Consider the following 25,935-nt stretch of genomic DNA (forward strand, 5'->3'; position numbering starts at 1 on the left):
ACCCTAATTTATTGCTCTCATATGTGGCATTACGAGGGACGGAACACCACATTGGCACCTTCATGGCCAAACGCACTCACCTGGAAGTTCCAATCACCAGCAGGAGTGGCACTGATTTATATGTATGCAAAATGCTATAAGACTGACGTGCACTGGGACTTGCAGATTCGAGCCAGGATTTGACGGTATTATACACGTGCATTACAGTATCAGTTATGCCGCACGACTACACTACATAAATCAATGTTCCCACTCGTCCGATTCAGCGCCCAGTCTTTAACAAGTCCCTAAGGTTGTCGCTCAGAGTAGGCATGGCTACCTTTGACAGAGACGCCTTTCCTTCTGAGGGAGATGTCCCTCGTCGCCGTAGCACACTACTAGTAGAATCAGTGGCTTCCTCCGCTCGCCTTCTGTCGATGTCTGCAACGAGCTGAGCAAATGACAAGAAGAGGACCTCTGCTTGGGCAAGAGTAGAATCGAGTTCAATGGTCATACTGAGTTCATTGCAATACTTCAGAATCTCGTCAAACTGGTTGGATACCCGGTAAGAAAGGAAGTTGCACCACAGGCAAGCAAGGCACGCACCTCTACGAGATACCGTAGGATCATGTCCCGATGGGACTCCAAGATTGCTAAAGCGACGAAGATAACGAATTCATTGCTGTAATAGTCCGTCCACAACACTTCCCATAGACGCAAGACATCGTCGAAAGGGAATTCACGTTTAAAAGCGATGAGGATCCATCTGGGATTAATAGAGTCAAAGACGTTTTGTCTGCGCTTTGCTCAAGACTTACCGGAAGCAAAAGAACAAATTGAGCGCGTCAGTTTTTTCTGTAGCAAATGAGAGTCAGAGTAGTTATAAACACACAAAAAATGGATTTAGTGACCTAAATGTCGATATAGATCAGGATCCATGACACTGATAAGTTCTTGGAGCGTCGAGAGTTGTTTCTTCATTCCACTCTGATCCCGAAGGAAATTTTGAATCTGTTGTGAATGTCAGAGACAGAATCTTCGTCAAGTTTCAGATGTACTCGCCATACGATTCATTACTTCCACAAAGCACCAGAAGGTCAGCTCCTCGTCGGAACCCATCACAACGTACAAGGGAGCGCAAAGGTCCGACATGCCCTGTACATACCCTCATTCCCTTCATGAGATACCACATGCAAATGTAGTATTCCAAATGCGCTCACCAAGCTCTTTATTGTAGAAATTGTATGTGAGGAGAATGCCTGCAAGACGATCGATATGTTCATTACTGGGAGATTGTGCACCGATGTCCGACATCTGGGGAGAGATCGTTGTGTACCGACGATCCCCATTTGAGCCATTGTCAGCGGTATCCTCATAGGAAGTAGAGAAAAGTGGCTGAGTGCGGTCTGTGCGGCGACAATCTACATCAATGCGGTGACGTTCTTCGAGGACATCCGGCCTGTCAAAGACCTCGGGCACACCACACCACTCATCCTTGATCTCACAGTATCGCTTTCTACATAACAGGTCAGAAGGTGTGGATCTGGTGGTGAAGGCAACATTACCTCTTCTCCTCCCATTTCGCTTCCCTCTCACTACCAGTTATGTCCCATTCGTGGACACCAAGTATGAAGGGCCACATTTTCTTCCTCAGGTTTCCATAAGGAGTTATGCCTCTCCTGAAAACCTGGCACTTCATCTCTTCGAGCCTGATTTTCGGTCGTCCGTCCTTATCAAACCACTTCGCCCAAAGCGCCTCGTCTATTGGGTGTGCCGGGTCTCGAGAAGTTTTGGGAGAGGGAAGGTTGATCGTGGAGTGAAGAAGCTCGAACACACCCAGCGGGGATATTTCCTCAACCACATCTGAGGAGGAGGGCAGTGCCTGAGCCTCTCGTTTACGCGCTCGATCGCCCTCTTCAGCGACTATGCGGGCCCAGCGAGCAAGATACACCCTCGCACTCTCAAACTCACCAACGCCCCCTTTCTCCACCCAACTACCCCATTCCAAGTCGCCGTTGGCATTAACTAGACTCTTGACAGGGTCTGGGAGATGCGGGACGATAGGCTTAGCGAGAGGATGAGAGAGAATGTTTTGCGCGGCGTGGCGTGTCGCTCTAGTGATATTTGAAAAGGATTGCAGCAGCGCCATCCGTGCATGAGAGCTGGATTGTGTGGTGGAAATGGAGGGTGGGTAAAGAGAGCGATGCAAAACAGATGGACGGGTGGGATGTTGGTTAGATGTATTTGCAGGAACACTGTATAATGGACGTGGGCGTCTGTGAGCAGGTACAGGTGAATGCGAAGAAGCATACGATGACTGCGCAAGGATATCATCCACAGCGTCGTCGTCAAATATCTGAGTGGTGTGCGTGTCAATGTCGGCTTTAGATGGGTCGACGATAAACAAGGAAGGCTGTAGTGTGGAACGGAGTAGATGGGCATAAGGTCGTAGACGAGAGAGCAGATCCTCGCCTCCCCATGAGGTTGAGGTTCGAGAAGACGATGGTAATGATGCGGGAGGGTATGCACCAGTGGAGCTGCTTTTACTGTATCGAGACGGTAGTGTCATTGAAAACGACTCGTCGTCATGGAAGTGCAGAGTTGGGAGTGTGGAACTGTTTATGAGGTTTATACCGATAGTACCATCTGTTGTTGATTAGCTTAGCCTTGTCAATGTCCAAAGACAACATGAGAACGTACGCCATGATGAAAGGGTAGGTGGATGGACAAGAAGAGAGTATATCGAAGTCAGAGGAACCGAGAATGCATAGGACTCTGGTCTTTGTGTAGGAAGGTCGATAAGGACCGCATCTTTGAATGGTGTAAGATTTCCGGGGTTCGAACAGAGAAAAAGGCTGCGGACCTTCATCCTCCTCATCCAACATGGCCTTCTCCTCAATCCTCACAAACTTGTCCCATTCGTCGGTTCCCTTCTCGCACAACAGTGTCTCTGGAATCCATGCAAGCAGATAGGTAGGATTGACAGCCTCCTAGACAGCAGAAATGCATATGCGAGAAATGCGAGACGAGACCTGGCTACTCACGCGTTTGACAAGAGCTACGAAACCCGGGATGTTATCTCTAGCGTATGCGGTTGGATTAACGTAGACTCTGGATTTACTATAGAGAAGGCGATATTTGCTCTCCTCCTCTGCAGAAGGGGATAATGAACCGCTGCTCTCGCTTTGGGTACGCTGAATCTCAACCATGGAATCGGACTAATGAAAGGGGCTTGGGTCAGCATACCACAAGGCCAACTAGCAGCAACTCACTGAAATTATGGACAAGGAACCGTCAGAGTCACAAGCACGATGATTCTCGCTCATACGCATCAGGACTTGAACCGCGGACTATTTAGTGTTCGTTGTACTGCGGCTGCGTGACTCTACTGAGTGTGAATACGTCAAATCTCAATTTGTAGTCCTCCCGCAGTTTGCCACAATTCCAGTACTCTAGTACATTCACTGAATTTCAAAAAAACGTTTGTTCACTTCGTTTAGTATCTGTTGACCATCAACGTCGACCACGCTTTCGAAGTACACCACGGTAAAGAAACGTTCTTCCAGAGCAGGTCTTTTTACTGTTCAAAGATGGGCCCGCGCCGCGGCAGGAAGCTAAACACCGATAACAGTCAAGATCCGTCAGTCAAACAACTGTGGCAGTAGTGTTTATATATATACGGAGCGTGGTAAGCAGCGAGGTTAGTATTAGACTGTAGGGCTGTTTAAGAGACCCTTTTGTAGGTCAAGATGCACGATTATTGCAGTTTTGTTCGTTAAACGCCAGGTCGTTTTGGTCCACGCGCATACGTAGTGTGCATGCACTTAACATGGGCATAAAGGTGTTCACCCCACAGGTTACAACATCAACAGAGCAAGTAAAATGATGATATGACGAACGCTCTAACACAACAACGTTTATTTTTGGTACGACCACACATTCCGGAGCACTATAAGAACAAACTATCAGTCCAGGCCAGACCAATGAATCATAGAGAACAAGACTTACAACCCGCCTTCGTTGCTAGCCGGTTAACAGAGTCATCGCTCTCCCCTTGTGATCGCACTTGTCCACAGAGCGCAAACGAGGTGTAAGTGGTCAGGGCACGGCCATTGGCGTCAACATCGGCGACATTGATCTGGACCGAAGCGTGGTCCTTGGAGGTAATTAGGCGGTCTGAACCATGGATGAGTTAATGCTCTAAGACGGTGTCTGGCTCAAAACATACTGGTGGCCGCACACTTGCGGGGGACGTAGAGGTCAACAAGAACGCCCTAATACCAAGGTAAGCGGCAAGACTAGGATGTAGCAGTGCGACGTCAATACAAACCTGGTCGTTTTCCATTGCGAGATCGAGATTTTAGCTATGGTGTGCGATGTGCAATCTACAGGGATGATGCGTGGGATAGTTCGTGAAGCAACTGTACAGTTTGTGCACGTGACCAGATATTATGTGATATTTGCATTTGGCGAACGGACCATTTTAATGTAGGTCGAAAAGATACACATACATATAATATTGTTTGTCTATCGTATCGTATCGTAACGTGATATGCAGTTGGAAAACGAAGTAATAGCATCAGGAGGATTCGAGGTACGATGATACTGGAAAAGAAATTTGAAAGATGGTAATGGAGATATAATGATAACAGAGATCAGGTGCAACTATCGAAGTAGGGCTCTGTAAAGCAGGAGCAGCGAGCAGAGGTCGGTGATGCGGAAGCGCAGAGAGCAGGTACAAATAGATACTATTTCAGATACAAAGAAGGCCTGATAAGAACAGCTATCGCTGATCCAAGGCAGAGCGTAGTCCATGGCGAAAGCGAAAATAAAGATCGTGCAATGGATGATTGAGCAGATTCGTGGCAGGATACATGGTGTTTGTTGAGATGGCGCAGTGAGAAATGACGATGGGCGCGAGTAATCCCCACTATTATAGGAAGATGCAGGTAAGATGGCGGTACAAGTGCTTTGCAAATGGTAGAATATCAGACGACGGAGTCGGGAACGCGTGGCCACGTATGAGTCAGCGCAACTACGAGGGGCTATTGGCAGCTCCATGCGGAAAGACTGGCATGAGGTTGTAGAAAGTGACTTGTGTGGGGTCAAAAGGTATCCTAGGGGGCGGGGTCTTGAGACGCTCCCGATCACAGTTGGGGGACTGGAAAGGAAAATTTTGTCTTGATGGCGATTCTGGCTCTGAATTATTTCCAAGAGGGTTTGAACGGAGTGATGACTTGCGGCGGCGCACCGGTCCAGACGCAGGGATTGCGTCTGAGAATGTGGGTTCTTCAGCGCCAAGTGCGGGCAGAAGAGACAGATCTGCTGTGTCGCAAAGATCGAACCGCGGAGGGTACTCCATGGCGGAGATCCATGGGAGACGATCAAACATAGGAACACGGCTATATACATCGAGAGGCGACTCGATACGAGGGGGAAAACGACGGCGTTTATTCATGGAGCGAGTGGTACGGGTAGACCCTCGCCTTACTGCAGCACCACAAGGCATTGGTGACTTTGATTTCTAGGAGATAAGCATCAACACCGCTCGAATAAAATAAAATAAAAATGCGCAAAAACTGACCCGAGACAAAACGCGAGGTTCATTGAGTGTGATTGGCGACAGCAGTCGCGGGGGACTTAAAAGCATTCGCGAGGGTAAAATTTCCTTACGCACAAGTCAACTCGATTTGAGAGCTAGAAAATTGCCAAGGGACCTACAGAAATTACTGTTGATGGGACGTGTGACTGACGCGTCTCCGGGGAAGGAGACTGTAACGCGTCTTGAAATAAGGCATGGGTGACGCGTCGTGGTGATGGGGCAATTATTGATGGCATTCTTGAAGATTGTGGACGATGTCGTTGGTGTCGTTGGAGGGCAAATAAAGATACAGAGGGCCGAAAGAACGTGGCAAAGCTTTATGTTTGGCCAGCGCAAGGCAAATGAACCATTATTGTGGTACTAAAATGAATGGGAACAATGGAAAAGCTGTAAACAGGCGATTAGGGTGTGTTTCGAAGCCTCAAGGTTACCGCTCCTAACCTTCCCAAAAAGGGAAACCTGACTCGCCTTGTCCACACGCTTTGCCACTTTTCATCACACACCAAGGGTACCGGTATGACTCGCGTGAGTTTCTCATCTCATTCTAGTCGGTTATATTTTTATTTTTATGCATTTTAGGAACGTATGGGTGTGCGATACTACTCCAACTCACTGGATTCAATGATAGTACCACTGGCCCTGTCAAAAAATTCATGCCGTGATACCACGACACAAATTTATAATTATCGAGAGTCATGAGGACCCTACACGTCCCCCAGAGTATCGATAAGAGGCGATACCTGTAAGTTTGTGTTCGTACCCTTCCAAGCTGATAAGACGACGGTAGATCTGCGCTCAGACTCATGGCATGAAGAGTTTTTTTACCACTTTGGAAAAGAAATCAATACCTTTTCCTCATAACGGAAGGATCATCATCTGCACGCATGAATTATCGCAGATCAGGAACACAGCAATTAGTGCCCCGCCGGACAGCCCTGGGTCAATCACGGTAGCTCTGCGCCCACCATGGGGATTAATTACGATACTTGACGTAGACCTCCGCGTTTCTCCAGGTAAGTGTAATTCCGCGGATATTTTGGGTCACGGTGGTACAGCCTCAGGTTCTTCTCCAATCTAGTTTTTTTTAATAAAACCTGAAACCTAGAAGAATCCAAGTTTGTCAACACCCTATTTGCTGATTGCGTCCGCTCTACAGGAAATCATCGTTGACGTTGACATCGCCCGCTGATGTTGATCCCACCTTTCCCCCACTGCCAATGGCATGGTACACGTTTTGCCTTTTGCTTATCGTATTTTTCATCTAGATGACCAACACTCCATCAACGTTATGATCCCCGATATTCCTCGCTATTCTATACTTGAATATACAACTTTTGCGAAATCCCCATAACGCATTCCTATTGATGATCCCACTGGAGTCCGCTCATGCACCGGAGTCCATTCTCTGTCTTGTCTTTGATCCCTATTCGCCTAGGACACTGTCTCCGCATACCATCGTCTGCAATCCGACAAACCGACAAAACTGTCATCTTGTGACCGTACGTACCCTGTGTCGACACTGAAGCCATTTCCAAGCGACGAGCTAGAGTAAGTACTCACTCATCGCGTGCACTACGGACGTAACGCTCAGACACAATTCTCGCAACCTTGGACGACTCAGATCCAGCCGCTTCTCCAGGCCTTGGGCTAAGCGCTAGACACCAGTGAGATAAGTAACTAAAACTCTCACGCCTACTTGCCGATTCACACGTGATGAAACATTCCCGTTCCCTGCTGTCACATTCAAACTTTGTCGAAGGCATCCGAAGTGTGCGTTCCATTGAGCATGTTAATATCATGATGATTACAGTTGCCGACGCGAGGACGATGCGTTACGTGCATCGAGATTGGCTAGATAAACTTTCGAGTGAATGCTTTTTATTCATGAACATACTAAAGAACTTTTAGTTATTGTCTCGTAAATGCGACCAAAAAGACAGAAAAAATGCAGCGACGACCATGACAATGATATGATGCAAGCTAATTAAAGTACACAATTATATGGAAAAACGTGGAACATCTAGTCAATCTCCTCCATCGCCGATGTCGACACGGCTTCCAATGGAGGAGGCGCACTAGAGTCTTCAGCCGGTGCCGATTCTTCGTCTTCTTCGTCGACATCGAGACCCAAGCTGATCATACGGTTGATGCGCTTGGCGAATGATGTGGGGTCATCGAGTGAGAAACCAGAGGTGAGGAGTGCGGTTTCAAACAGTAGGAAGGTGAGGTCACGGACAGACTTATCAGCCTTGTCCTCGGCGACTTTGCGCTTCAGTTCTTTGATGATGGCGTTGGAGGGGTTGAGCTCGAGGGTCTTCTTGGACGCCATGTATGAAGACATGGAAGAATCGCGAAGAGCTTGTGCTTTCATGATACGCTCCTGTAGACATGTGAATGAGAATTGCTCTGGCGTTTTAAAAGACGATACATACCATGTTAGACGACCAGCCGAACTGACCGGTGACAAGGACGCAAGGAGAGTCCGTGATACGGTTAGAGACGACAACCTTCTCGACCTTGTCGCCAAGGGCTTCCTTGATGGTCTGACAGAGGTCGTTGAACTGAGCAGCCTCTTCTTCACGTACTTTCTTCTCATCGTCAGTCTCCTCAAGTTCGAGGCCCTCTTTCGAGACGCAAATAAGCTTCTTGCCCTCGAACTCTTTCAGCTGCGTCACGGCGTACTCATCGATGGGGTCAACGAGAAGTAGGACTTCGAAGCCCTTCTTCTTGAGCACTTCAAGGAAGGGTGAGTCGCGGACAGCGGCGAGGGATTCACCGGTGAGGTAGTAGATAGATTTCTGGACCTCGGGCATACGAGTGATGTAGTCTGAAAAAATTATGAGGAAACTGTCCTGACAGAACACGCAAGATTCACTCACCCTTGAGCGAAGTCTGTTCCTCGAGGGACTTGGTGGAGAAGAAGCGGAGGAACTCAGCGAGCTTGCTACGGTTCTGAGCGTCCTCGTGAATACCAAGCTTCAAGTTCTTGCCGAAAGACTCGTAGAACTTGTTGAAGTTGTCCTTGTCCTCCGAGATCTCGGTGAACAGGTCCATGCACTTCTTGACGATGTTCTTGCGAATGACCTTGAGAATCTTGTTTTGTTGGAGGGTCTCACGTGAGATGTTAAGGGGCAAGTCCTCGGAGTCGACGATACCCTTGACGAAGTTGAGGTACTCGGGGATGAGGTCTTCACAGTCGTCCATGATGAAAACGCGGCGAACGTAGAGTTTGATGTTGTTACGCTTCTTCTTGGTCTCGAATAGATCAAATGGCGCGCTATAAACCCAAGTGAGTCAAGGTGAATGAATGTAGAAAGACAATACCGACCGCTTGGGAATGTACAAGATTGCCTTGAACTCAAGCTGACCCTCGACAGAGAAGTGCTTGACGGCGAGGTGCTCCTCCCAATCGTTTGTGAGCGATTTGTAGAAGGCACCATACTCCTCGGCATTGATGTCCTGAGGATTACGCGTCCAGATGGGCTTCGTCTTGTTGAGCTCCTCGTTGGTGGTCTCGGTCTCCTTGACCTTCTTGGTCTTCTTCTCTTTTGGCTTGTTGTCATCGTCCTCGACCTCTTCGATCTTAGATTCTTCTTTCTCATCCTTGAGTTCCTCCTCGTCATCTTCAACCTCCTGTGCGTATATGAGCGACAATAAGAGACACCTGAAATCGGCTTACCTTCTCGACCTCCTTGGTGACGGCGAGTTGGATGGGGTATGAGATGAACTCGGAGTGCTTCTTGACGATCTCCTTGATCTTCTTCTCCTCAAGGTACTCAGTCTGGTCGTCCTTGAGGTAAAGGCGGATCTCAGTACCACGACCGATAGGTTCGCCGTCTGTATCAGGAGTGATTGTGAAGGTGCCACCTGCAGATGACTCCCAGATGTACTGTTCGTCATCGTTGTGTTTTGAGATGACCTGAACACGCTCGGCGACAAGGTAAGTGGAGTAGAAACCGACACCAAATTGACCAATCATAGAAATGTCGGCACCGGAGCTGAGAGCCTCCATGAAACCCTAAGTGGGTGGGTCAGAAATCAGTCGAGGCGAATGATTTGAGGAAGGTTACCTTTGTGCCAGATTTGGCGATGGTACCAAGATTGTTGACCAAGTCAGCTTTGGTCATGCCGACACCGGTATCACGGATGGAGAGGACCTTGTTCTCCTTGTCCGGAGTGATGCGGATGTAGAGGTCCTTCTCGGTTTCGAGAACCGAGGGGTCGGTCAAGGAAGCATAACGGATTTTGTCGATGGCATCTGAACAGTTCGAGATCACCTCACGAAGGAAGATCTCCTTGTTTGAGTAGAAGGTGTCTGAGTGGGACAAACATTGAGAATAGGATGAAGCATGAAGGATATAAAGTACTAACTGATAATCAAGTCAAGGAGTTGACTGATTTCAGCTTGGAATCCAAAGCTCTCGGTTGCCATTTAGATCTGAGGGGTATGATTAGTTTAAGAAGGCGCGTCAGAAGATTGAGCTCACGGATTGGTGTATGAAAGAAGTGGAAAAGATGGGAATGACTACAGTAAAGAACGCGTTTATCTGGATGGTCCTTAAGTATCTGATTTTTTTGATATTCGAGAACCTTCGATACACGGAAATTCTCAAACCGTACACATTCCAGAACATTCGAATACTTACCTTTTATAGGGGAGCTTGGATTGAACAAAGGTTCAGGCTGTAGCCTATCACTGCCTGACTCGCTATTCAATTAGAACTTTTCACTGTTCACGGTCGCCTTGACCTTCAGAATAAGCACTGAGTAGTCTTCAACGTCGTGTGCAGACTGGCAGGATTAATAGATGAATATGATCGAGTCACCTAGTACCCGCTTAGATCAAATGCTCGCTGACATACCAACGCTTTCCAACCAGTAGCCATCATCAAATATGAAATACTTTTCTACTCGTGGAGGTTTATCAGAGCTCACTTTCGAAGAGGTAAGCAAACTCATCAATGTCCAATCCATTGATCTAGATTTTTAATAGACAGTACTTGCTGGTCTCGCCCCAGATGGTGGATTGTACATCCCTGCATCAATACCACAGCTCCCATCTAACTGGCAGGATTCCTGGGCCAACAAGAGTTTTCCCGAGCTCAGCATCGAGATCCTCTCCCTCTTCATCTCTGCAGATGAGATCTCTCAAACAGACCTCGCTGCCCTTGTACATACGACGTACAACGATTCTGCATGGCGCCATCCCGATATCACCCCGCTCCAGCCACTCACCACCAACAAGCACATCCTCGAGCTTTTCCATGGTCCTACGTATGCCTTCAAGGATGTCGCACTCCAGCTTCTGGGCAACCTCTTCTCCTACTTTCTTCAGCGCCGCAACAAGGCAAAATCTCCTGGAGAGGAAAGGGAGACGTTGACCGTCGTGGGTGCGACCAGTGGTGATACAGGCAGCGCAGCTATTTACGGGCTGCGGGGCAAGCCTGATGTCTCCATATTCATTCTCCACCCCAAGGGTCGCGTCAGCCCTGTCCAAGAAGCTCAAATGACTACCGTGACAGATGCAAATGTACACAACCTTGCCGTAAAGGGAACCTTTGATGATTGTCAGGTGCGTTTGTTCCTCGTATTCAATTATTTCTCCAATAGTTTACATACACACGAATCTGTAGGACATTGTCAAAGCCCTCTTCGCTGATGCCGCCTTCAACGCAAAACACCACCTCGGCGCCGTCAACAGCATAAACTGGGCCCGCATCCTCGCCCAAACAGTCTACTACTTCCTCTCCTACTTCGCCATCCGCCGTACCATCCCTACCGACGCCGAGCTTCAGTTCATCGTTCCAACCGGCAACTTCGGCGACATCTTAGCAGGCTACTACGCTAAGCGCATGGGTCTGCCCATGGCTAAGCTTGTTATCGCTACAAACGCCAATGACATCCTTACCCGCTTCTGGAAGACGGGGCGATATGAAAAAGTGGACTCGGAATCCTCGTCACCCGCGGTCGGGGGTGTGGTAGAGACACTCTCGCCTGCCATGGACATCCTCGTATCGAGCAACTTCGAACGTCTGTTATGGTACCTCGCCTTCGAGAACGTACAGAACACCAATCCTGGAGGGGGCTTGCGTGAGAAGGCCTGTCAGACGGTGAAAGGCTGGATGGACGACGTAAAATCTATCGGGCGCATCGTTGTCCCAGAATCAGTGCTCGAGCTGGCGAGGAGGGATTTCACTGCTGAGAGAGTCGATGACAACCAGGTACGCTCATACATTTCAATTTTACATCGTGAGCTGAGTCAACGTTACGAAATACATAGATCCGTCAAACAATTCGGGAGTACTACACCTCCGCGCGATCCTACACCGCTGACCCACACACCGCAGTAGGGCTGCACGTCGCAGGTGTCCTTTCACCCCCACCCAACACCATCCAAATCATCCTTTCCACTGCACACCCCGCAAAATTCTCTGAGGCGGTCACGAGTGCGCTGGATGGCGTGCCAGGTTTTGACTTTGACTCGGTGCTTCCCGAGGCATTCAAGACGCTTCTAACAATGGAGCGCCGCGTGATAGAAGTTGAAAGGCCTGATGTGGAGCTTGTGAAGGGCGTCGTAGAACGGTTTGCGGTAATCTGAACACTTGATGGTGTGGGGTGCCCTGAGAGGGGGGGGGAGATCAAAAACAACGCTTGTTGTGCCAAATTTAGATGGGGGTCTTGTATACCAGTGATAGCAATTGTGCATTATTGATATAGGAGGGTGAGCGTCTTCCCTCCTTCCAATATTTGAGGTTCCTTGTAGCGATTTCTTCAACGGTGAAATGAAATACGCATATGGCGTTTATCAAAAGATATAGTGTTTGAATTGAGGTACTTTGAGTGGTAAAAGGAATGAAGGGAACACTCTCGTCTCCGTGACTCTGCCTTTACGTCGGTTCTGGGGTCGATGTCGGTCACAGCTCAGCGCTCAGTGCTCAACGTTCAACATCCGCGGTAATCAAATAGATCGTCTGTCCTAAATTTGGGAAGGACACTCGTAATAATATGCCAGTTACAATGTTAATCTCAAGGTCTCATCGAATCTTTAGTCACGACAACTCACAACCCCAGCTTTAAGATGCATTCAGGTTCTGAACGGCGTTTTACTGCGATGAGCTTGCGCACATTATTTTTACAGTAGTGCACAATAACGCATGCTATTATGCAAAGAGTATGGATACCAAGACGTATAGATGAAATAGCAAATAACCAGCAGACGCAGCTGCTATGCAGTCAAGCACACCAAGTACACGAAGAGTCCATAAAACATAAGTATATCAACAGCCATACTTTGTCCCAGTCCAACTTGTGCCTTCACGATACTATGCCTGACCCAAATATAACATAGTGTTTATACCTAATCCTCCCTCTTCCTCTTCTGTCCCACTACAGGAGGAGGTTCATCATCATCATCGTCTTCCTGGGTATGGATCGTCAAGTCATCGAGTGAAGTATACGTGTAAAAGGCGTCTTCGTCCTCCCATTCGCTCTGAACTTCGTCCGAGTCTGAATTGACAGCGGTGGCTTCGCTGTCAGTGTCGAGCAAGAATGCCTCCTCATCTTCTTGAAACTCCTCTGATGCATGACTGCTGGTGCTTAAGGAATCCTCCTGTTAATCCTCATTAGCGTGGTTGTTCAGCGAGTAACTACGACAGATACTAACGGAATCCTCCTCGTCGTCCTGACATTCTACGTCAGTCGCTCTGGGAAACGGCTGTATTGTGATGACCACTTGTTGGACAGGCATGTCCATTACCAGTTGACCGGGGTGACAGTTGGGGTAATGCGGCGAGACCGTCATCGGCTTGACTTTGATCGAATACCTCGGGGTAACCTTTAAATCTTGGGCCTCGAGCCTGGGCCAAAGTTTAAAAGTAACTTTGTCGTTAATTCGAATGATCTTTCCGGGAATCATCGTAGTTAGTAGTGAGCACAAGGTAAGAGGTGAAGGTTTATTCTGCGATGCAGCGTCTACTGGGGTGAGCTTGGTAGGTACCTTGCAGACCTGTATCCTTTATATAATTTAGAGGTTTGGACACATCATTGCGTGCTTGTGTTCGCATCCACAGCGGACTTGCGGCATTGGACTCGGCTATGCTTTGAGTAGTATTCATCGCCAAATATGCGAGGGCTCATGAATTGATCCCGGCAGTGGGAATGGCGGAAGCTTGTGTGAGTGGACGTTGTCGGTCAATGCGAAAGCACCCTGCATCAACTGGCACCACCACTGTCCACTGCACGACGTGACGGTCCAGTGAGCTATCTGCCCTCTGGTTCAAGGCAATGCATACACGACTTCACGGACGAAGTATCAGTACTAGATTATTGTTTACGAGAATGATACACCTCACTAGCTGCTGAATGTCTGTAGGATATATTCAAGGTCGACGCGTCAACACTCGGCCAAAGGGATGCGATGCGGCTAGTATGGGTAAGCCATTGTTAATCGAGTACTTACTACTTTTCCAATCCCTCGACCGACGTTCCATATGTTATTCCACTGTTCATGATGTTCACGCATGATGGCCCGATATATAAAGGTATCGCATTTGGTCCTAGGACCTGCATCGTATATTTATCAATAACTTCTTCGATCTCATATTGAAGAAGCCAACAGCATACTCCACGTATCGGCTTTCTTGGTTGCAGATACATGGCATGATAAACAGAAACAGCAACCATCAATGCATCACACTTGGCTCGTGTGTGAAGGACAGAATAGGACTTAACTCCTGCACCGTGAAAAATCGACTCCAAGTTGCAAATTCGTGATTATGTCCAAATCTGAGAGCAGTCAAAGCAGTAAATGAATCATACGCAGGTTTTCTGGGGACCATAAGAGGACGCGACTGAGCCCTCGCATCATAGATCGCGCATCGTAAAATAATCTCTCTGGAGAGCTGAAGCTTTTGAAGTGCCAGTCGTAACCTCCCAACTCGACTCGAATCCGAAACAATGATACCTCACGTGACCCTCAAGTAATATTTGGAAACTGAGGTGCACCGCTCGCATGGCAAGATGCCGAGAATCCATAAGTATTGAACATAAATTAAACAAACCATGTCTCAGACATGGGAAACAAGGCAAAGCGGCCCCCGAGGTATCTTACTTAAGTCCAGCTAATCTATAGTAGTACACGTGGTGGAGACTGTACCATGGTCGAGCTTTGCGCGAATGCGATGACGCCGTTTTAAGGCGATGGGTGAAGTGATATGATTCTCCTTCTCTCTACTCCTCCGGGTCCTTTTCTTTCGAGGGGAAGGCGGTTTTATTATGGCAGGCGTGTTCGATTCAGCCAGACTTATTGCTGTGTTTTCTGGCTCCTCTAGGGGTAGGAGTGCCGAGTTGGAGCACTCGGAAACGTTGGAGTCCTGCTGGCGCTGGAGAAGGCGGCTCAGGCGCGGTGGAAGATGATTGGTGGGCATAAGCCTTATGCTGACATGGTCATTGATTCGGATCACCTTGCCCGGTAGAGTCATTATGGAGAGTAGTGCGAGGACAAGGCAGTATAAAGTGAAGGTTTGTTCTGCGATGCAGCGTTCAGTAAGGTAAGCTTGGTAGCTACTCTGCAGACATGCATCCTTTAAGAAGTATTTAGAACTTTCGATGAACCATTGTGGTTGTCTTCAGACACCCACAGCGAAATTACGACGTTGGAATCAACAATGTCATAAATGATATCACGTTCTGTGGGGGCCTGTGGATTGATCATGGTGGTAGGAACGATGGAAACGCTTGAAGACTAACAATGACGGTCAATGCAGAAGCACATTGCGACCAATAACATCGACCACCGTGACGGTCCGACGAATGATCCATCAGCCTATGTAGGCAATGCGTAGACGAGAACACGAACAAAGTATCAGCATACAGACCGGCGGTCCTAGGTTACAATAATGACACATCTCACCAGCCGTTGGCCGCAACATTCTGTGGGATATACTCAAGGTCGGCCAAAGGAACAACGTCTCGGAGGATTCCATTTGTTGAGAACTTTCTAATCCCTTGGTCGATCTACCATGTATTGTTATACTTCTAATGACACATGGTAGTTTTCCGGGATCCACGAGCATTAAGGAGCACTATGAAATGTAAGGGCGGATGCTCGAACTCCGTCTCCATCAATTTAGACTTTAATTTGTCTCGAAGTTCACAGGACGACATACCAGAATGGCGCTCTGCAAAGCACTTGGCTCGTATGAGACTCGGAGCTACCGAGAAAGAACGAGTCATCTTCTGCACCCTGCAAAAGTTGTGTTGTTAATTCGTGAATGATGCAACGAAAGATCACGAAAGCAGAACAAAGCCATATCACGGGGAATCATGCTCTGCAAAACTTTCGGGGGTTCAAACTTGGCATTAGAAAAGGCCTCTTCTGTCTTTTTACCAGTCCCGCCATGGTGTCAGCTCTTTGTTCGACAAAGAACGTCAGTCAGGTGCTCGAGGAGTATGGTCATGGTTCAAGCGAGTCATTGGAAAATAGAATAAGAGCATCATAACAGTCATATTGCACCTTAGCCGCGACTCGTCGTCTAGCCAAAGAGCCGCGCGCTCCAACTTATGGTAATCATCACCACATACAACTCACCAGTACAACTGTTGAGCACGCCACCTGCGAAAATTTGTATGACAATATGAAAAGTCCACGAGCCTTGATCAAGTCATGTTTTACACACGAGCATCAGATGCAAGCTGTGCTTTGTCTGAAAAGATATTCAGTGACATACATTTCTCGACACGACTATAGTAGCGCCTGCGCTTGTACACCTACAGTCTCGACAGTCTGTCCTTGAGATCTCCCTTTCTAACCCTTCTATAGTACAAAGACAACCTATCTGTGACATGACATCAGCTTCCCGTATCATTGGAAAGGGCATCAAATACTAACCAAGATGCCATCTCCCAGTCATCTTGCGGTTGAGATTTGGTAGGAACGGGCACGCTAGGGTCAGCTGGATCTGACATCTGCCAATCTTTGGAGAGGTACTCAGACACGTAGCTATCGCCCCCGTGACTAGAAGCATTTGCTTCATTGTTTTGTGAATGACCAACATCAGATTTTTCACCCCTCGCAATGGTAATCTTTCGCTTCAATGGTACTATGACGCGCAGGGGCGAGATGGCAGAGGTCGGGATGGCAGGAGTATCGGTTTCACATCGAGCATCTCGAGATCTCTTTTTATGGTTTCGTGGGGCCTCTACTGAGGGGCACGCTGAGACAGAGCTCTGGTAAGATGAATCTGAATGTGTTGGTCTTGTGGAGGAGGCTTTGAGCCTGAGAGTGGCCTTGGGGCCAAGACGCACAACATAGTCGGGCGACATAGCAAACAGTGGCGCGAGGAATGGGGAGTGAAGTAAAGGAGCGTTGAGTGGGACGAACTTGATAGCTACCTCGCAGACCCGTGTCCTTTAAATGAGTTAAAGCTGTGGGCGGACCATTTTGTGATTGTCTTCAATACCCACAAGGGCCTGTGGATCGATCACAGTGGAAGAGACGAAATGGCTTACATGGAAGCGAACAATAACGATGGACTAGCCTTGGATCGGGGTATTCCCCGCTTACTTAGCTGGTTTTGCTAGCCATGTTGACATCCGGACATGGCATATATTCGCGCGGGTCAGTCGACTTAAGTTTTCCATCTCCGCAGAAACCAAAATCGGATGTTCAGGCAAGTTCTCTGATCCAAGCTTCCAGCTGGAAGTCCTCGTCACCAATTATTATCAACATGGAAAAGCAAGGCTAGCTAAGAATCCCCAACTTAACTTTGAAAGTTCGAACGGTTATTTATCGCTTACTGCCAAACTCACTAGAGCCCAACACCCACCCTCATCGCTGAAAAATGAACGTATGTCCTCCTTCGCCACTAACACTGCCAGCTGTGGCTTAAGTGCTCCAAGTGCTCCAAGTTCTTCCTTGTCATCCGGAGGTATATTACTCATAATATGATGTAAATATACTCACACGTCAGTGACAGCGACGAGCATGGCCTTGGAGGCGGATACTAAGGATGGCTTTTCTTTGACCTCTAACTCTAAGTATCCAGGCGGCGCATATCACCATGTCACTGATACCTCTCCTGGGGCTGAATCGAGTTGTGCGTAAGCAAGTCCAAGTGAGCCTTCAAGCGTCATTGAACGAACTTCAATGTCCACTTGGTCCCGCGAACTCACTGGCAAAGTAATATTCGCTCGTTTCTTTCTGTGCTTTATCCTTACGTCGCCCATGTACAGCCTGAGTGAAGAAGCACTCTGCTGTCACCAAAAATTGGGATTGGATTGCACAGAATTGTTCTGGCATAGTTGGTTATATAAACGAGCAAGAGCGCAAACAGCAGTCGCGTCGATTTCAAGTTTGTCCCTGATACGATTTTAGAATGTACCTGGAATGTAAGATACCACAGCCCAAGTGCATCAGATGGCTGGAGCCATATATTTTTAGGGTCATGATTTAAAAGCACTGCTAGCATATATGCGTCTTTCGTAGAGCTGCGAACGGCTGATTGCGTGAATGCTATTCGCGTGATTGGATTCCTTGTACATCAGTAATTACTCAAGATCATACCTCAACGTCTAATCGGGCATTCATAGTGCTGGCATGGATCGCGTTTCGCCAATCAGACCTTTATGACCATCAATCCGAGCCTTCATAAGCTCCATCCTTGCTCTCATCTCACCCATCTCGTCCTTTAGATCAGCGTTTTCCTCTCTCAACCTGGCGTTGGTTGCGGCAAGCTCCGACTTCTCTTCCATAAATGCTGCTATCTCGGCTTCAGGCAGGCGTCGGGAGGCATCACACCTCTTTTGAAGTAGAGAAAGACGGGCCTCTAGTGCCTGGTTTTGTCGTCGATGGCTCCTACAACAATGTTTTGTTCAGAATGTATGTAAAGAAAATGAAGCTCATACCGAGCATCCTCGCTCATTTGTTCGAATGTCTTCTGGTAGCTCTCCAGATGCAGCTCCACCTGCTTGAACTGTGTTGTCAGCTGTTGGAGCTCTTCAGCCCGATCATTGAACCTCTGGAAGTCTGCATCCCTACGAACAAGTCAGCAAACATCGTGGCGGAACCCAACGTGAGAAGGTCGAACCAGAGACGTTGCATGCGAACGTGTTGATCAATCTGTCGCTCATAGTCCCTCAGACGATCGACCTTGTGTTGGGTTTCCTTCCTCTGAGTCTGGAGCTCAAATACCTGCTTTACTGCATCCGCGAGCAATTGTCCTTGAGCAGCAAAAAGAGCCTAGGCAAGAATCAGTAAAAAATCCTGATTTCGGATAAAATTCTACCTGAGCTTCTTTCTCCGCCGTCCGTAGCGAAGCAGCTTCAGAGACCCATAACTTTTTCTCCTCCCGAAACTCTTTCAGCTTGTTCTGCAGTTCGGTATTCCAATCAGCATATTTGTTTTTTGCAGACGATGATTGTTCCCTGTGATCCCTCAGCTGGCGATCTAACCGCTGAACCTCGGCTCTGTAGTGACGTAGCTTGTTGAACTATTAAATGATGATCAGCAAGTTGAATAACCCGGGTACAAAACACACACCAGCCCCTGTTGCTCAACTTCTGCATTTTTGGACAAAATCTTATCTTGGTAAAGGCGTCCAATGTGTTTCACGTTTTCCCGCGAAAGCCAAAGCTCAAAGTTAAGTTCATTTCGCAGAAGTAGGACTTCACGCTGGAGACCAGAAATTGCCTGTGCAACGTGAGATGGAAGTTGTTCATTGTAAGTATTTGGCTCTGACGGTATATCGGAAGCGCGCTTTGTCGGAGAATTGCTCCCTGTAGGGAACAACAGGGATGACCAGGCGGCTGTTGGGGCCTCGATCTCCACATCCAGATTGGATTTGAGTGCAACGAATGCCGTGATCATGCTCTCCAGTGAGACGTGGGGTTTTACAGTTGGCAGTTCCACATAGCCAGGGTGGGGCGTTGGTGCCGTTGAAGTATCTCCGTCAAATATGGTAGTTGACTCGAGGAGCGATGGCTCAGCAGCAGTCGATGCAATGTCAGCACAGAACTGCTTGCTGCCTAGAGCTGTGTTTCGCACGTCAAGCATTGTGCACTCGCTCGCGATGCGAGAGACACTGTAATTCGCCCACGTATCAGGTTCTGTCAACTCTTTTCTCCAATCTCCCCATATGACTCTTGCATTGACGATTCTTCCTCGCAAAAGAGACTGCAAGCTTTATTCAGTTATAGGGATCGAAATAAATGGTCATTTCGCACCTCTGATTTGCTCCTTATGTTGTCCTCATCGAGAGCATCTTCCCAACTAATAGAGAAGGGAGATTCATATTGTCTATCGTTAAGGTACGCTGAGGGGCCACGTAGGAAGCGGAGCAAGTTACATGGGAAAAGATAGTAGAGGCAGGAAAAATAAATCCCAGGTGGTGGGGTGGAAGATGCGGCATTAAACATGAGCTCCAGCCTTTCCCAGCCGAGCTCAGGTCGTAAGGGCAGATTACAGGATGCAGTGAATTCGTTATACGCTAATCCTTGCGCATCGCCATTCGCAGAACTTTCATCTGTATCCTCAGCCCCCTCCTCAAATGCTGGTTTGGAAACGGATCTTTCCTTCCAGCATATAATTCTCGCAAGAATTGCAAGAAGACGAGGGAGCATCATCTTCAGCTTCTCGGATGCTTTTACAGCAAAGATAGGGAGAAGCTTGACTATGACAGTCAATCCAATGGTGCACACCGTCGAAGAATTGTCCAGCAGTAGTGAATTGAGGAGATTATCCAACAAAAGATGGTCGGCGAGTGCTGCTGCGAGGGACTGGAACGACGGCTCTGAAGTGTATCGATCGAGCAGGATCAATAGTTGCAGACGAGACGAGGGCGTTGCAAAGGAGTGGTTTATAGCGGACATGAAATCCTAAGCACATCCTTCAGCACGTCTGGATGAGACAAACTGCAGCTGTCGAATACCTGAGGCTGCCGCAACCCAGATTTCACGAGCACATCTTCTAGATTAAACTTCCACAGCGATCTTTTCTCCCTCTGTTCCTGGTCGAGTTCGGCCCACTCCAGCAAGTCATCGCCAGATCCTTCATTGTATGCATCCAAGACATAAAGGTCAAGGAGGCGACGTCGAAAGTTGGCCACCTTCTCGGGATACTTCTCGTCTGTTTTGACTGCTGCTGATATAATTAGTTCCTTGGCGTGATTGGCAGCCGGAGTGGAGAGCCGTGGTTCTCGCAAGGCGGGACGAAGAACCAGGTCGAACCATGTAGAGATGAGCGAAATTGATGTTAACAAGGGGCGTAAACGGAACAGGATGGCCAATAATACTTCAGTATGCTGGAGGGAATTGTGGGTGATCGTATCGCTGTGGAATGATTGAAGCTCCTCTTCCAATTGGAAGAGTAAAACGTCTGGTTCTTTAGATGCAGCACATTCACGAACAAAGTCATCTACAGCCTGAAGAGCCTGTTCCAGTCGTGCATCGTCTGGAGCCTCTTCTAATATTATGCGGACCTGGTGGGACAGAGCTGTTATCGACATAAGTAGAGTGGGCTCTTAGAGATCAGGGTTTCACTATGTAGCTTTATATAAACGTCACACCGTATAAGCGCTCAAGCGCTCACCGCTCCTCCTCAAATTGTTACATGCCTAGTCACGCCATAGTAATACAAAATGTATGCTGACAGTCGACCTTTCAATAAGATACTTGCGCGAGCTTACTTCTGAATTCGGGTTTCTTCCGACTTAAACGTTATACCTGTTCTTTGAGGTTCACCTCGTCGCGATTCACAAGTAAAGGCGAAGTTTTATTAGGTACTATTTATGAAAAGGAGAATGGGGGGGTTGGAGTTAGTGATAGGTTTTCGGGCGAATGCGCGCAGCGCTTTCCGGCCCCGGGGAAATGTATAAAGGAGAGTTGAGCTGCGAGGGCGGGTGGGCGCGCCTCGCTGTGACTCGTTGGTAGCACACGTTTTCCTCAGGACCCAAGTGGGTTTTTTTTAATTTTAATGTTGAACAGCGAGGCCTTGAATCGGACTCAGAGTTCGATGAGACAAGGGAGTGGAGGGTGGGGAAATAGAAGCGAGCAGAGTGAGGCTCAGTGAGCTTGCACGGCGACGAACAGTGATCGCGGCACGAAAGCAAGAGTTTTGGTACCGCGTCTCTTGTTCGCTCGAAGACCTTACTCTATTTTTCCTCTCGTACCTCGTTACATAATAGAGTGCCAATCTTTGAGGTTCACCTCGTCGCGATTCACAAGTAAAGGCGAAGTTTTATTAGGTACTATTTATGAGAAGGAGAATGGGGGGGTTGGAGTTAGTGATAGGTTTTCGGGCGAATGCGCGCAGCGCTTTCCGGCCCCGGGGAAATGTATAAAGGAGAGTTGAGCTGCGATTCCCAAGATTTAGGAGTTCGGCGACGCATCGAGCAAAACTCAGATTCCCAAATTGTAGGAGACGGACGAGGTACTCACGTTTAAGTTTCTAGTCTTCGGTTGGCGTCTAGCGCGCCGGGGGTATTGTGTAACGAAGGAATTGGTCATGCAAGGTAGGTGTGGCTTGCATGTATGGGGCCATTATTTGAGCGTGTTTCCTCAGATATATGAGGAAAGCGTCGCTCGCCCATCGACCCTTTATCTTGACTACATCGAAGGGGATGTTCCGCAGCAAGTACTCTAAGGTGGATCCGATTCGGATTCCATGTCCTTGTAAAGGTTCATGGCCTGCGGCTCTTGTTGCGGTGGCTAGCCTGCTTAGGAATTTCGGTTTCGTGAGTGGGCGGTGGGTGTTGTCTTTGTGCCGGTATGCGAAGAGGGCGAAATTGGATGGGGGTTGATTGATCTGCAGGTGATTGATAAAAGCTTCTTCTGGGTCTGATGGTCCGGTCTGTTTGGCCCAGTGGACATCTTCACCTTCTGGTGCCGATTTCGTCCGAGGCAGGTGGAAGTTCTTGGTGGTAACGGTTCTGTCGGTCTCGCATGTCTCTGACGTTGTCCAGTGAGACGTGCACCTTTGGGTCGAAGGCGTTGAGACGAGGGACTGTAAACTCACCGACCCTGGCGGTAGCATAGAATATGGTCGTGAGGCAAGCGAATACTGAAGCGTCTAAGGGATTGTTTAGATTGAGTTTTCCTCGTATAGCGACGATGAGGTCGACGGTATAGGGTTCGCGTTTGTCTCTTTTGGCACTGGTGGGTGTTAAAGATACGGCCGCTTTTAACATGGCATCTATACCAGTATCATTTAAAGACCATTCTGCGCCGTGCACGATGTGCCATGCGCGTACTCCGTTGACGTAGTTGGACACCGTTTTTCCGGAGTAATGGCCGACCATGCATGATATGAACGATTCGATTAGGATATTGCTTGCTGGGGCTCTCTGTTCTTCTGGGATGGTCTTACTATCACAGAAGACGTGGAACACGAGGAGCCCGGATCCGTACGTTTCTCGAGTACTCTCTGCGTATGCGTGGACCATCACATCCCGGATCCGGTCTATATCGGCGGCACTCAAGGGGAGATGCTTTCCTTGTGCGTCTTTCGACGAGCGCTTCATCAGCGGCTGCCAGAGGTACAGCCTGTCCTTTGCAGGACAATGTGGGCGCAGCTGGCAAGGGATGGGAGTTAGGTTTGTACTATAGGCTACGTTTGCTAGGTGAAGGTCTGACCCGCATTTCTGAGGTATTTTGCTTACAAGTTCTTTGACGCTTCGAAGAGCCTATTTCCTTCTGCCTCAAATCTGTGGTTGATGCGGGTGCGACACTGGTGTTCGTCTTTCCCATGTCCTCTGCCCATTGGGTGAAACAGTTTGTGCGAGCGGGACTGGGACTGGTCGCTCTGATTCGGGTTGCTCGAAGGAGGGAATGGGGATTCGGAGGCTTCTGCGAGGAAGGGCAGTAGTTCCGGTGGGATTGGGATGGGGGGAAGCCTGTCACATGCAGGGGGATATATCCCGCGGGAAGGTCCGTCTGCCGGGTTCTCTTTACTTGGTACGTACCGAGTAAGAATTGTGCATTCGGAATTGGCAGCGACCCGGTGAATTCGTTTGAAGACTTCGTTACATGCCTGGTTCCTGCTGCATCCTTTCCACCAACCCTCAACGACTCCCCGATTATCGCCGTATACTTTGAAGTAGGTTCTGGGGGGGCAAGCGTTCGTGATTGATTGCACGAGAAGTTCGAACCCAACGCTTTCTGCCCAGCCGATATCGCGTCCGTCTCTCTTCCATCCTGGTAAGAGCTTCCACGTGCGCCATTTTCCATTGATGACGATTCCGATCCCATGACCAGAGCTAGCGTCCGAATAGGCGTTGAAGTCGTATACGACGCACGGTCCTGGGATTGGGCGTGTGACATGGGTGGAACTGAGGGTGTCCTCCCACCACTTAATGTCGTCTGGAGTGCTGCGCGGAGGAGTTCTGGCCATGTGCGGGCGGTCTTCGAAAATGCACAGCATTTTTTCCAGGCTGGTAAGGTACGCGCGGCCCGCCGGTTTGATAAGCGATGCGTGTAAGAGTTTTCCATAGAGTTTCTGAACTTCTTGAAGGATGTGAGTTCTCTTAGCTTGCCACGCCTTGATGGCGTCAAGGTACTTAACACGTTTCTCGTTTGACAATGCGACTGTCCATCTGTCAATATCCCATGCCAGTCCGATGTATGGCGGTTCGTCACTGAAGGGTTTGTCCTTGGATAACTCCCAAATGATCCCCAGGGTGGTAGAGAGGGCATCGATGTCTTCCATACCGTATGTGAACTGCGCTTCTGTGCTAGAACGCGGTGAGCGGTCCGAAAGATCCTGAATGGGAAAGTGCGCGTCTTCGTCAAACTCTTCTTGTGATCCGTCTGATAAGGTTTCCCCCCTGTACCACTTACGTCCGCCGTTCGTGATGGCGCCTCCGTTCCTTGTGATTTCATTTGCCCACGACTCCTGTCTTCTATTATATTCTTCCATGTATGTCTTCTTGATACGGAAAAAAAGATGGTCGTCGACCCATTTTGACAAAGGGCCGATGCCTTTGGACCTGAATATATCAGCACCGGCGTCAGCCACGTTTCCGTAAATACCGGCTGATGGACCGAAGCCGAAGCAAAAGGATGTATCAATGGCGAAGGTGTCTTCGCCCAACCGTATTGCCAGTCCCGCCCATTGAGATTGGTGCAGTGGAACGGTCCTGTACGCTTCGGCCACATCGCGAACGGCTCCTTGAGAGCCTGGAGGGAGATGCCATATTGTTCGGCAGATGGTTGCGAACGTGCCATAGGTGCAGGGGAATAAATCAGAGTCGATTCTCGAATTAATAGAGCTAATAGTGGGGGGTGGATTGATAGGGTAGGATAAGTTCTGTACAAGGCGGAATTTCCCTGGTTTGCCAGGTTTTGGAACAAGTGAGAGTGGGGCCGTTTGGAAACTTCCAACGGCTGATTCAAGATCTCTGCCCGTGAACGGGCCAATGAAGCGTCCTTTCGAAAATTCACATTCAACGATCTGTTGGAAAACTTCTCCGTGTTCAATGATGGAGGCACTATTAGGGGGTGTATATGTACATCTAATTGGAGGTATGCCTCCTGAAAAACCGAAGACGAGTCCTTCTGTAATGGACGGGTATTTATCCAGCAAGTCCGCTTCCGCCAGTAAGCGGTGCCAGCTTTCTGGGTTATATGGTGTGTGCGCCTTAAGTCTTCTCGCCTCGATGGCATGACTGAGCTCCGTGTTCTTTGCTTCCACAGCCTGAGCATTCGTGCGGTGCTTCGTGGTTTGAAATCTGGCAACCCCCGGGGCGTTGCCACTTGTAACACACTGGGATTCCCTGGGGATTGATGATACGTCCGTCTTCTGTTCGACGACAGTGAGTGTTGGCACCATCCCACGTGGTGAGAGACGTGCATCGTCCGATATTGTGTGCGAAGCGGCCGAGGCAAAGGGCGCAGGCTGAGCGGCCGCGAGAGCCTGCGCCACGAGAAAAACCCCCTTGACGTTGTTGGCGGTCACGGGTGTTGTTCGGAGAGGTCTGTTTGCTTTTCTGGTTGTCCGGTTTCTGCGTGGGGGAGCGTGATCTTGAGTTATGGTTCCGGTGGTCGTTGAAACTGTCTTGAGGGTCTCGGTAGCTCGACCTCCGGTGCTGGTTCGACGATGTGTCCCTGCTGGGGGTCTACATGGCATTGTAGCATTGGTTGTCCACGTTATGATTGTGGGCATCCGCGTTATGTGTGCGGGCATCCATGTGGGTGGGGTTACGGGCATCCGCGGGAGAACGTCGCAGGCATCCGCGGGAGAACGTCGCAGGCATCCGCGGGATCATCATCGCGGGCATCCGTGTCAGACGGGGATATTGTTCGTTGTGTATACAATGTTTGTGAGTGAAGAAAGGAAAGGTTCATAAATTAGTGAGTTTATTCAG

General features: G+C 48.8%; 6 protein-coding genes across 6 annotated transcripts; 1 reads left to right on the forward strand and 5 right to left on the reverse strand.

The window, feature by feature from the left end:
• Positions 1 to 115: 115 nt before the first annotated feature.
• F5891DRAFT_1007235 (GTPase-activating protein gyp7) lies at positions 116 to 3,388 on the reverse strand. The gene is made up of 11 exons (XM_041360461.1): positions 3,252 to 3,388; positions 3,024 to 3,197; positions 2,843 to 2,969; positions 2,680 to 2,790; positions 1,545 to 2,625; positions 1,200 to 1,495; positions 1,042 to 1,145; positions 891 to 990; positions 798 to 834; positions 586 to 745; positions 116 to 529 (listed from the first exon to the last, which is right to left on the reverse strand). The coding sequence occupies exons 1-11, from the start codon at positions 3,309 to 3,311 to the stop codon at positions 263 to 265; spliced, it is 2,517 nt and encodes an 838-aa protein (XP_041231494.1). The 5' UTR covers positions 3,312 to 3,388; the 3' UTR covers positions 116 to 262.
• An 81-nt stretch (positions 3,389 to 3,469) lies between these two features.
• F5891DRAFT_1161958 (ribosomal protein S21e) lies at positions 3,470 to 4,366 on the reverse strand. The gene is made up of 4 exons (XM_041365270.1): positions 4,310 to 4,366; positions 4,208 to 4,253; positions 3,988 to 4,155; positions 3,470 to 3,928 (listed from the first exon to the last, which is right to left on the reverse strand). Exons 1-4 carry the CDS (start codon positions 4,322 to 4,324, stop codon positions 3,897 to 3,899), a joined length of 261 nt encoding a protein of 86 aa, XP_041231495.1. The 5' UTR covers positions 4,325 to 4,366; the 3' UTR covers positions 3,470 to 3,896.
• Positions 4,367 to 5,014: 648 nt separating this feature from the next.
• Positions 5,015 to 5,817, reverse strand: F5891DRAFT_1182985 (uncharacterized protein; the record flags this gene model as incomplete). The annotated part of the gene is made up of 3 exons (XM_041366237.1): positions 5,015 to 5,503; positions 5,564 to 5,647; positions 5,701 to 5,817. 3 exons carry the CDS (start codon positions 5,815 to 5,817, stop codon positions 5,015 to 5,017), a joined length of 690 nt encoding a protein of 229 aa, XP_041231496.1.
• A 1,673-nt stretch (positions 5,818 to 7,490) lies between these two features.
• Positions 7,491 to 10,013, reverse strand: F5891DRAFT_1249792 (heat-shock protein 90; the record flags this gene model as incomplete). The annotated part of the gene is made up of 7 exons (XM_041369871.1): positions 7,491 to 7,961; positions 8,014 to 8,408; positions 8,461 to 8,858; positions 8,910 to 9,214; positions 9,261 to 9,599; positions 9,652 to 9,896; positions 9,953 to 10,013. 7 exons carry the CDS (start codon positions 10,011 to 10,013, stop codon positions 7,602 to 7,604), a joined length of 2,103 nt encoding a protein of 700 aa, XP_041231497.1. The 3' UTR covers positions 7,491 to 7,601.
• Positions 10,014 to 10,275: 262 nt separating this feature from the next.
• Positions 10,276 to 12,392, forward strand: F5891DRAFT_1161960 (tryptophan synthase beta subunit-like PLP-dependent enzyme). The gene is made up of 4 exons (XM_041365271.1): positions 10,276 to 10,526; positions 10,575 to 11,153; positions 11,215 to 11,802; positions 11,862 to 12,392. The coding sequence occupies exons 1-4, from the start codon at positions 10,476 to 10,478 to the stop codon at positions 12,177 to 12,179; spliced, it is 1,536 nt and encodes a 511-aa protein (XP_041231498.1). The 5' UTR covers positions 10,276 to 10,475; the 3' UTR covers positions 12,180 to 12,392.
• A 5,609-nt stretch (positions 12,393 to 18,001) lies between these two features.
• On the reverse strand, positions 18,002 to 21,125 carry F5891DRAFT_1007260 (uncharacterized protein). The gene is made up of 7 exons (XM_041360462.1): positions 20,506 to 21,125; positions 19,802 to 20,452; positions 19,119 to 19,751; positions 18,865 to 19,068; positions 18,667 to 18,818; positions 18,485 to 18,613; positions 18,002 to 18,434 (listed from the first exon to the last, which is right to left on the reverse strand). The coding sequence occupies exons 1-7, from the start codon at positions 21,079 to 21,081 to the stop codon at positions 18,164 to 18,166; spliced, it is 2,616 nt and encodes an 871-aa protein (XP_041231499.1). The 5' UTR covers positions 21,082 to 21,125; the 3' UTR covers positions 18,002 to 18,163.
• Positions 21,126 to 25,935: the final 4,810 nt, after the last annotated feature.

The sequence above is a fragment of the Suillus fuscotomentosus genome (genome assembly GCF_016647785.1).
Source record: "Suillus fuscotomentosus strain FC203 chromosome Unknown F5891scaffold_6, whole genome shotgun sequence".
NCBI classification, from domain to species: Eukaryota; Fungi; Basidiomycota; class Agaricomycetes; order Boletales; family Suillaceae; genus Suillus; species Suillus fuscotomentosus.